Source organism: Musca vetustissima, unplaced genomic scaffold, assembly GCF_032173495.1.
Source record: "Musca vetustissima isolate MV318-11 ecotype Yass unplaced genomic scaffold, APGP_CSIRO_Mvet_v1 utg6680, whole genome shotgun sequence".
In the NCBI taxonomy this organism is placed as follows: domain Eukaryota; kingdom Metazoa; phylum Arthropoda; class Insecta; order Diptera; family Muscidae; genus Musca; species Musca vetustissima.
Window position 1 is genome coordinate 94,113 of NW_026880682.1, and position 12,191 is coordinate 106,303.

General features: G+C 32.3%; 1 protein-coding gene across 1 annotated transcript in view; it reads right to left on the minus strand.

The window, feature by feature from the left end:
- LOC133326458 (dystonin) overlaps positions 1 to 10,496 on the minus strand; it is an 89,691-nt gene extending 79,195 nt beyond the window's left edge. The window contains exon 1 of the mRNA XM_061535092.1: positions 10,072 to 10,496. Coding sequence (XP_061391076.1) covers positions 10,072 to 10,495 — 424 coding nt within the window. The 5' untranslated portion in view covers position 10,496. The remainder of the gene's footprint in view (positions 1 to 10,071) is intronic.
- Between the last annotated feature and the right edge of the window lie 1,695 nt (positions 10,497 to 12,191).

Below are 12,191 nucleotides of genomic sequence, written 5' to 3' on the forward strand. Positions count from 1 at the left end.
GTTTACAATCACCCACCACAATATGTGACGCATGTTTTGAAAAACCCACTTTGAGGTGGGGGCGTTAAATGGAGCTTCAGCTGTTTAGACGATAATCATGATGTGTTTGAAGGAAATAATATGGTTCAAGGTTATCAACAATAAGTGGTTAGCTCACTTTCATGATTGGTTGGCATAATTGGCATGATGTAATAAAACAATCATAACACATGCATGTCTAGCGGATAAATCAACTTCCGGAGACAGAAATAAATAAAAATAATTATAAAAATGAAGAAAATCTTTTTTAAATGCTGACAAATTTAAACCTATCTTTACTATTAATAAAAGTTTTTTTTATTTCTCTCAAATAAAATATATATGATTGAATATGTGATGACTAACTTCTAAATATAACACTGACAAAAAAAAACACTAGCATATTTAATTAAATAATTATAACAAAAAAATGCATAACATAACACAACAAAATTAATGAAGGTCAAATAACGTTCCACATATTGAACGCAACACAAAAGGTCACTCATGCATCCATTGACATCATCATCGTCAGGAACTTAGAACGAACATCATCTAATTATTAATACAACAGCATTTATGGTGTTAAGAAAAAACGAGATTATCACTTCCCCTTCAAGAGCAACAACAAGGCATACGTTTTAGCCATATATACTAACCATAAACCTCCTCTAACCACCACTAATCGCCTTTTTTTGTATGTTTTTTAAAGAGTTTCACATGTTCTACACCTCGTCTTTAAAGAGGAAGAAATTAATTGCACACCAAAAAAAAGGTGATAACAAACTTGCTTTTATTGTTGCTATTATGACATAACAAGACCCATTGCAAAATGCTTGTTAAATAAATAAAAAAAACTCATTATGAAAATTTTTTGTTGTTTCTTGTGGGGGTAAATAAAAAAGCGAGTATATATCGTCCGTCGATCTAAACAAATTTATTCTATCATTGAAAATTTTGACTTGACTTCTATCCGCAATTAACAAAGAAAACATTCACAACAAGTAAATAGATGACAAATTATTGTTTATTATGGAGAGAAAAAGAAGCAAAACGAAAGAAAATTGCAATCAGCTGAAAAGAGAGGTACTGCCATCGATCAATAACCCCCTCTCTCTTCATTAACTTTGCGTTTCTCAGACATTGACTTTTAGTTTATAGTTCCGATCAATCACCTGTTAAACAATATTTTTAAATTGTTTCTTTTTTAACTCTTTTTGTTATCAATTTGTTCAAATAGAGAGAAAGAGTGGGAGAGAGTGAGCAATGTGTATACATTTATTCTCTTTCAATGCAAACATTGTGTGAATGTGTTACATGAACTTGGACTTGGATCACCTTTCTATTGCATTGAATAATATATAGATAAAACAATTGAATGAGACAAGAAGGCTTCTAAAACACCATTAAGCGGGAAAATCATACTCTCGTCTTTACAGATGTTTAATTACTATAAAATTAGATTCTAAAGCGATTAAGGAGTTAAATTCCCAGGGATTTTTACTGAAACAATAAAAAATAACACTAAAAATAGCTTGAGAGATCATTCTTACATTTTACGGATATGTATTGATTTATCCATCCCTGATATTTATATATTTGCAATACACTAGAGCCCCGATTTGCGTGGTTTACATTGACAATGGACTTCACCTTTGAAATGTCAATTCATAGATCAATTGAAATTGCAAAGAAGCAAATAGAAGTTCTTTGCAATTTCTAGTTGTATCGTTGCATTTGGTATAGAAAATGGTGATTCGATTTGCATCGATCTTCATTAAAGACGCAAGTCGGGGCTTCAGTGTATTGCTCTATAGAGTAAGCGACACAATATGAAGAACTATTTAAACAAAGGCAATAGCAATTAAAATAAAAGCGGTAAATATTGAATAAACAGAAATTAGTCATACAAACTATATATATATGAGGGTCGATAAATAAATCAGCGATATTTTCAACATCCCTATTTAATATATGAAATGCAACACTGCTTATATTCGTTATTGAAACGTGTCAAATGTTGTATTATACATTAGGGATTAGGGATAAGTAAATCTACTTTCGATTAATCGACTTTTTGCATTGAAAAGTCAAAATGTCGAAGTCGACTTTTGATCTCTGAGGAAATCGCAAAGTCGACTTTTCAAGATTGACTATCGATTTTCTTTATACAACAATTACACATTCCATTGCGAAGTCAACATTTAATCGTGAAACAAATTGCAATGTTGTCTTTTCATGGTAAATTTTCGGTTTTCTTTATATATTCTTTATTATCGCAAGAAGAGAATGAGAAATAATTTTCTTTAATTAGATTTGGGAAATGTCGTTATTCCTGAAGTGATTCTATCCATTTCGGTTTGCTTCACAAAACGAACTAGGTCATTAATTTAGTTCTATAGTTACTTTTAGTTCACATCTGTACGATTGTACGATTGGATCAAAAGGAACTAGGTGAACGAGGTCATTAAGATTTACGTGATTTACTTAACAAATATTCCAGGGAACTGGTGCTATTTAGATTTGGGAACGATTGGAACTAGTTGCTGCTATTTAATTTATATAATTCCTTTTTCTGATCTCCTTCATTGCACTCGTTAGATAGATAAAAAATAAACAAATATTTTGCGCTTATCGTTCTGCAGATTCAAAGGAACTATATTGAACAAAAACTATATGGAACAAGGAAACTATATTAAGCAATTAGTTCCTTTTTTAAAAAGGAAGAGAAAGATCGATCAGTTACGTGAACTAGATTGTCCACTCCAGTGCTATTACAATTGTCAATTTGGGTTTCTTTATAATGTCATTTAATTAGTATTGGGCAAAACTAAATATGTACGATTAAATCCTGCTGATTCTGAAAAAAGTCAGTTAATGTCGAAAATCGATTTTTGATTTGTTGAGTTAATCAGTGAAATTGGGAAATCGATTTTCAACAAACTTCAGTTTTAAAATTGTATCATTTCTCTCAAACATAAAAAGCATATGGAATACCTTTATCATAATTTACTTTGCATGATGTCACTATAAATTAAGTTTTTTGCAACTATTTTTAGGTTCTATTTTTTTTGTGCGTTCATTTTGAGTCAGCAATTTCAGATAATTGTATGCTACTGATAACCGATATTGTTTACCTATGTACTCGTATAAATATTATATATGTAAGTTTTGTGTATATATTGGTTGGTAGCATGTTCCTATGCCACGGTTATTAATAGATATAAGAACATATTGGATATTTAATAAACATTTTTTTTTTGGTGCAGGATATCAATTTAAAGGCTGAGTGTTAAGCAATTATTATGAAATTTTTTAATAAAATTTTAAAAAAATTATTTTACAATTAATTTTAATCGAGGACTTTATTCCAATATTTTTATTTTTAATTCCAAAACGCTTTAATCTTCCAGACAAACATATTTATTGCTAATTAAGACATGAGTTACTCGTATTATAATTGTAAAGGTATTTCAGTTTTTTGTCAAATAAAAATTAATTAAAATCTATTACCGTGAAAGTTGTTTGCATACTTTTATTTGGAGTTAGTTTAAAGAATTCACCCACAAACTGGTTTAGACAATAATGCCAAGAGCCATTTAAATGTGAAAGTAAAATCAAAAATTTATTTGTTTTCTTTTCTTCTTAAAAACAACGAAAAAATGAATTTAATTCCATTCATTTTAAATGAGTAATCAATTAAGTGATCGAAATCAAGATAAACTGAATCATTGAGGGGAATGTTTTGCATAGAAACTTTATTACCTCAAATTTAGACAATTATATTGAATGGTTAACATTTCCCAGTCTTAAGATAGACAACACATGTTACAAGAACTAAATGAACTATTGGAACGAGGGGAAAAATGAACGTCTGGAGCAAAAGGAAATACGTGAACCAGAAGAAATTTGAACGATTGGAGCAAAAGGAACGATCTTACCTAGTACCGATCGTTCCTTTTGCGGAATATTTTCTATGGAACTATTTCGTTCCGGAACAATGCAACTCTATTTTGAGAGAAATAGTAGGTCGAATTGCAAGCAGTTTTTGAAAAAAAGTACAAGAACGTCTGGAGCAAAAAGGAATTAGGTGAACTAGAGGAAATTGTAACGATTGGAGTAAAATGAACGACCAGACATAGTACAGTTCGTTCCTTTTCGGAACGATGCAAATTGAGTTTGTAAACAGTAGTAGGTCGAATTGCAAGCAGTTGAGTTCCGAAAAGTACATTATAAATCCAGTATTTGATACTGAGATATCAATAGTTAATATTATTGTTTGACAAAAATTAAAAAAGGAATCTAAAGATTGAAAAATTAAAATTGTTTTCTGAATTGAATTACAATTGTTTTCTAATCTTTTCTTTTTATTGATTACTTGTAATTCTATGCCCTATTGTGTTTCTGAATAAATGCATTCTAATTCCAATTATAGATTACCTATATTTCTATTTTTATATTGTTGGCATCATTTGTGACTTCCGGCAATTGGCTGCTTGCTATCATATAAAATATAAAAAATATATTTGCATTTTTAATTCAATGTTTGCAGGGCACCCACTCCCTTCCACTTTTGTTTGTCATCACACAAAAAAGAATTTAAATATTCAGCTAACGGAAGTATTACAGCGTGGTGTCTACGAAAATTTTATGGTGGGTTTTTTCTCAAATTAAACCGACAAAAAATTCTAGTAACTTGGTGTCAAGTCTTTACTGATTATTATCGAAAATCATTAAGACAATAGACGAAAAAAATTCGGAATTATTTTTCGTATTTATTCGTGATGTATTGAACAAATATTCCAGGGAGCTGGTGCTATTTTAATTTAAAATTCTATAGAAAATCTTATGAATCATTTATATGCAAATTATTTATTGTATTGTCATCACTTTGTCATACACCACCACCACCACCAACAACAATAACAACAAAGCGTGTAATAATAACAGTTAATCATATTTTTTGCTTAAATGGGGATTTAAATAGCCATAGTCATAATGAGCATGCGCAGCTGGCTGTTGTCTGTCTCTCTTTATATGGAAATTAATTTAGAAGGGCCTTGTAGGCCACCAGGGAAATAAAAAAAATGCCTAAATATTTCTATTGGCTAATTAATTATCCAAGAATGTTGTTGTTGTTTATTCTCAAATTAGTAGACATAAGAAATATGAAAAATTCAAAATTCAACAAATTAAAAACTAGTTACCAGCTCACGTAGCGTAAGCGGCATTTTTTGTTTTATGACCCTCTCCCTGTATGAATGTCCCCCAACCTCCCGTACTACCACCCATCTAGTCATAAAAAAATTATCATATATATTTGTTTATTGTTAACAAATTATTTATGGCTTATTCACCGATATTTTTAACTAACAAAACAAGACAAAAAATAAATATTTACCTATCGATCGATTATAACGCCATTTAATTAATGCAAAAAATGAAACCCACCACTTGTATAATTAAAAAAAAATACAAAATGACAATTTTTCTCATAACTCAACGAACTAGTGGCACAGTGGCTTGATGCGCAACAAAGTGTGAAAGGGGAGTCTTTGCAAAATTGCAATTAAAATGAAAATCAATCTTCGTTTTAAAAAAGGCGTGGCTTTCAGGATAGCCAACATGTCAGTTGTTAGGGATATATAAGTCGACTTTTGCCTGATCGACTTATTGTATTGAAAGGTCAAAAAGACAAGTTAGACTTTATTATAATTTCCTATATTTTCTTTTAACCGTTGAAAATTCATATAAACCCCTAGATCGATTCGATCTCTTTGAATATAAAAAATATACTTTTTAGTCGATTTGCGTTATTCATTAAAAGTCGAAAAGAGATTTTTAACAGATAGGACAAGATCGAAAAGTCGACTTTTTCAAAAATCTAAAAGTTGACTAATGTAATATAATAACAAATTACCAATTTATTCCATTGACAAGAGGATAGGTAAGTTGACTTTGGACTAATGAAATTTTTGTGGATTATTTGGTACTACGGGTTTCTACCATTGACAATGCAGAATATATTAGGTGCGTAATGTTTTACAAATTCATAGATACGAATATGAGTATAATTTAAGTGACCTAGGAAATCGCGTTAGCATTGAAGTAGTCTTTGAATTCCTAAGCTTACAATTCAGTTAATTAGTAATGAGTTGTTTTTTATTTTTTTGTAGACGAGGCCACTGTGTCTCTTCTAATCCCTTTTCAATTGAAGGGTAGTTGGTAATAAAATTTAGGTGTTTATTGATTACTAGTTCCATTGTTGTTCTTTTAAATATTTATTAACAACAAAAAAGTAGGAAAAAACAATTAATAATTAACATTGTCATTGGCGTGTATATTGAACTTTGGTGTATTGTTGTTGTTTTGGTTCGAGGGAACTAGACCCTAAATATGGATAACAATATCGATCGGTCATATTTCAACCATTTTTAAGGTAGTAGGTATATATGTGTTACTGTAAAATATTAACATATTGTCATGCAAATTTTTTTTTTATTTTATTCATAATTTTTTTCTTTCTCGTTTTTTGTTGCTATTTTGTCATATTTAAGTTGTTGGTGCTGTTGATACCTAATTTCGGTCCGCCGCCATTCATATTCAGGGTCAATGTTAATAACGGTTTAAGTGGCAATATATTTATAAAAAAAATGAGACAAGTCGTTCAAACACTTATCTGGCTATTTGCTAGGTATAGGGAGGTTTATTGATTGCTTCGTTCGTGAGTTCGTTCGTTGGACAGATGACCGAATAAGGAAATGCCAAAAATAAATTTGTTAAATCACAATTTATGACAAAAATTGATATGTGTGCGGGTTCATGTCAAATTTATTCAAATTAATTAACTAACTCTGAGCGTGTTTCAATATTAAGTCATAACTCGAAGCTTAGCATTTTAAACTCATAGATCAAAATATTGAATCAATCGATACACCCTGTCAAAAAGTAAAATTTTAGTATTTAATATTTTTTTATTAATATTCAAAATCTGTTATTTTCCCTAAGAGAATGACAGAAAAACAAATGCCTTTTGTTTCTTTCTAAAATGACGGCTGTTAGTTGAAATGGCTAATTAAAATGCATATGGTATGGAGCTCATAAAAATTATTAAAAGCAAAAAACCCACATTTTCCCATTCATCATTGCAGGGATTCTTTACAAATAACAGCTGTGGTTTGGTTTTTGATTCATTATACATTCTGTCCTCAAAATATGGGAATAAATTTTTTGAGTCACCACTAGGAGACATTTAATATTAAAACAATATTCCAAATTATAAATGAAATATCATTTATTATATTGCAATGGCAGGGTAGTTCGGCCTCTGGAGCGACCAGAAAAACCGACAAAATTAGGAATTTGATCGATGTCATCCACTAAATATTAACCGATCTTTACCAACACAATAGGGGTCTTCTCTGGCCAGAACCCATCCAACAACACATGCAAAATTTCGTGAAGATTAGTCCATAACTGTGGCCTGGACAGACGGACGGGCACACATGTCTAGATGGGCTCAGCTAGTCGAGATATGATATCGATATACTAGGACAATATTTCGCGGCGTTACAAACTCTAGGGGCTGCACAAAACCATAATACCCTAACAACAAAGTTGTGAGGGTATAATAATATACAAAAAATTGTTTATGCCCAAAACTGAAATATTATTTTATGAGTATCCGCGATTCGGTCTTTTTTCAAATTTTATAAAAAAAACAAAAATTAAAATATAAATCCAATTTATAAAAAATAATCAACAACATATTTGATAATGATATTTAATATTTCCGACTGGCCCAATGGCCATCGTCAAGCCAATTAAGCCTATATTTTGTAGAAAAAAAAAACAAAAATTCCAGAAATGCTTGTTCGCATAATATTCAAAGAAATTCAAAACGGTAATTAATTAACATAATTGTGATTTTATTTTTAAATTATACAAATCTACAGAGAAACTGACATTTTGGCTTTTCAAAAAAACATTTGTCAAGTGAAAAAAAACTGTTGAAGGAATCGTTGAAAACTATGAAATTCTAGCACATTTAAGCTTCTTAGTTAGTTTTTTATTTTAAATAAAATATTTCTAATTTTTTATTTTCATGTGATATTTATTCGACAGTCAAACGAGTTATTTAGCATAGATTTGTGATAAAAAAGGTAAATTAGTTATTTTTCATGTTTGTATGTATGTAGCGGTGTAGATTGTTTGTTTGTGTAAAATTATAAATAACAAACGTAAATATTATTTTCAATCGTAGAGTAGTAGAGTAACATAGCGCAAGGTCGTATCTCAAAAAAAAAAATTGACTACTGAGTGCGGTAACTTCCTCGTTTTCTACCTCCCCAACCCAGACGAGGAGTTGTACACATTCAGTCAAGTCACACATTCTCTCTATTAAAAAAAAAAAACATTTTCAATTCAATCAATCCGAAACTTTCGTTCGTTACCACCACTCTGATTGATAAGCGTTAACGTAACATAAAGTGTTGTAGTAGCGTTTCTATCAGTATCTCCTCCTGCTGTATAAATGTGTGAATGCCGATTTTTTTTATCATTTTTTTTTTGTTGTTTAGTGCAAATAAATTAAAACGTGCAGAAAGCAAAATAAAAACGAAAAAGAAAGAAAGCAAACAATAGTAACAAAAGTAAAAAAGGCAACAAAAACATTTAAAAAGGATTGAACGTTGTTAAATAATTTCATTTGAACCACAAAAACGAAATGAAATTAAATTAAATCAAGAGGCGGTAGCTGGCGCCGCAGCACGTACGTCGTCACCATCGTCATCAAGCGAACGAACGTACGCGGCGTTTGAATTAGTTGAGCGCGATAAGTGAAACATTCATTACAACTGGAGCAATATTATGGCACAGTGGAAAGTCGCTTCTGATTTCTATTAAAACAAAAATAAATAAAAACAAACAAATTAACGCCCCCAAAAAGACTACCAAAAACAACGTGAGAAAACTCTAAAAAAAGCTTCAAGGTGTTTGGAATGGATGATTGTGTGGAAATACAAACTAGACAAAAATATGAAAAATACTTTCAATTGGCAATAGAAATTTATTGAGAAATTTTCGGAACACATTAATTTATGATAGTGTGGTTAAATACATCGGTATAGATCAGTGTTTGGCCACTAAGATTGGGTTTTATGAAAAAAAAACCCGAAGGACAAACTGTTAAAAATTTATTTGCTATTTGCAAATTAAATTTAAATACATATCTTTGAATCGGATTAAATTTTGAGCATTAAAAAAATAATTTCCAGTCGCTCCGATTCGAATATGCCACATAGCAGGATAAAGGGGTTTAAATCCTTTAATATTGCCAGGTATTGATCAAAAGTGAGACCTATTCTAAAAACAAATTCAAACTATGGATAAGTAAATCGACTTTTGCGTTCGACTAAGTATCCATACTTTATTTTCACTTTATATTTTGAGACTGATTCCTTCTAAATTGGCGGATATTTTGAGGTCTGTTGCAAAGCGTGTAGGAAATGCGGGTGGTTTATACCACCAAAAACCCCGACGAATATTTCTCAAACTGAATGAACGTAGGTCAATTAAGAGGTCTGTGGTCAAAATTTTCATATTTGGCGATCCTGAAGCGATTCCATGAAGTATCCTTTCCTAAACCAAATACCCAAAAACGTCAATTAGCATGCAATTTCCACTGTGCTACAGTTGTAATTATAATTCAATAATATTGCGCAAACATTTAACATCGAAGCTTAAACTCTTTCCGCAAAGCTCTCTAGCCAATTTTAGTTTTTGGTTACAGACAAAGAGAGCGAGCGATCGAAAGAATGCGTTGAGAGTTGCGAGAGCATTTCATGCAGCAAATTGCACAGCAATGCAAAAACAACAACTCAAATAAATTTGAAGCAAAAAAGGGAAGGGGCCGACATTATTCCCCCGAAATCATTCCGCTTGGGGGTGTCAAGGCTCGGCCGCCCCACTTTTTCTTTTGTGGGGGCTGGCTCTAAAACCACTTACGTATTATATCCCAATTTTCTATAAAATATTCCCATATAGACATGGTACCTTTGAATTGTGTCAATGCATCTTCATAGCCACCCTGGGGCTGTTGCAGCGCTGATGCTGATGTATGTTTCGGTTTCTTGGCCGGACTAATGTCGGCATATTGATCTAGTGAAGCACCACCGGGTGATATCGAGATTCGGGCTGGTGAAGCCGAGGATTGATGATGATGATGGGTCAATGTCGATGAGCCGCCAACATGGTGATGGTGGGGATGGTGGCTGCTGCGTGGATAAGTATGATTTTGATGCTCCCGCTGCTGCGTATGATGATGGTGGCCGCTGCTGCTGGTGGTGCTATTCAGCTGCGTATGATGATTACTGCTGCTGCTGCGACTGGCATTGCGACGCGTAGTTGTTGAAGATTCGTATTGTGCTTCGTTGGGGTCAAACCCCAAACGATCCTTATAGTAGGAGTGCGATGTCATGGTGACGCCGTTTGTGTCGCCAGCCAACTAAATCGCAATCCACAAATTATGGTGACAACGTTGTTTGTTGTTGTTTGCGTTTAAACAATTTGAAGATTTTTTTGGGGGGTTGTCAAGGTGGAGTTTATCTTTTTGGTTACACCAACATAAGAACAGTTGTGATTTTGGAATGTTTTATTTAAAATTGAGATTGGCAAAATGTTTTTCTTTTTCGTTGTTTTGTAAGAACACTTTTCTTTGTATAAAATTAAATTTAAAGCGGCTATATTTGTTTTCTCTTTCTTCTGTGGAATGGCACTTGTTTTCTTTACTTTTTTTGATATTCGTTGTAAAGTTTTTTTCTTGGTTTCAGATTTTTTTCGGTTTCCTTTATTTGGAAGGATTACTTTTTGGCAATAATCACTTTTTTAAATTCCAAAACTACAACAAATCAAAGACAATTAAACATTTTTCATCCGATTAGTTATTTCTTTTGTAACAATTTCGTTAAAAGCAAAATTCCGAACAACCAAACCCAACTGTTGGAATAAATGGCTACACCGGCTACAAATGCCGGGCGGGCCTCGTCGTCGTGCTAGTTTTACTCGAAATGGCACACTTTTCGTTGCATCTAAGGAATTTTTACAAAACAATTTTTTTAGGCTGTCATAGCTGTGGGAATAGAAATAGAAATGACACTCTGTGTGTGTGTGAGTGTGAGTATTGGTGTGTGGTGGCAGGCAGCATTCACGACATATTTTATTTCGATTTTTATTATTTTACTGCAATTCACCAGCAGTTCACTTTTATTGCAAAACCGAATGAGTTCACTAATTTGTCATAGATATTTGGTTGTTATGTTGTTGCTGTTGGGATATTGTTGTTGTTGTTATAACGCAATATGTAAAACAAACAACGAGAGGGGTGAAATGTTGTTGATGATGATGATGAGGTGCTGGCTAAGTGGAGAAACGTTTCGTTAAGCATGTGGCCGGTCAGCCGGCCAACTAAACCGAAGCCAACAAAATGAAAACTGTTGTTGTTTTTGTATTTCTCTTTTCAATAAATAGTCCGCCAGAGAGTCATTGGTCTCAAAACAATAGCACCAGCAAATGATTGTATTTTCCCATTTAATATCTGTCCGTCTGTCTGTTTGTTGTGTTTATTTTTATTTCTATTTCTCGCCATCTACATCCGATTATGTGCATGTATGTGAGTTTGAGTGTTTGTCCGGTTGGTCATAAGTCCCACTATCCCGCAATCATTGTGTGTGTGTTTTATACCGGCTAAAAAGCCTTCACGGCGATGACATCGGGGAATATTTGTGGCCCACAAGTACCGGTAGTTCGGTCGTCGTTTAACAACAAATAGAGAGCGACAAGATAACACGATTTTTGTACCAATTGGCCACCTGCCAAATTATTTTGACCAAGAGCAAGGAAATACAACCAACCCAACAACAGAGTCACACGCACAATAATCATATAAATCACATAGAGAGCGTTTTTTGTTTAGTTTTCCGATTTTTTTTTTTTTCAATTTTTGTTATGTGCAACCCACTAATCAGCAAAGTTTTGAACTACAACTTACATGGGAAAGTTTAATGAAGTAAAAAAATGAAAAAAAAAACAACAACATTGCCACATTTTCAAATTTATGTTGTTGTTGCTGTTTTGTAAACGATTGCAATAGACGACTTTGTTTATACAAAAAATTG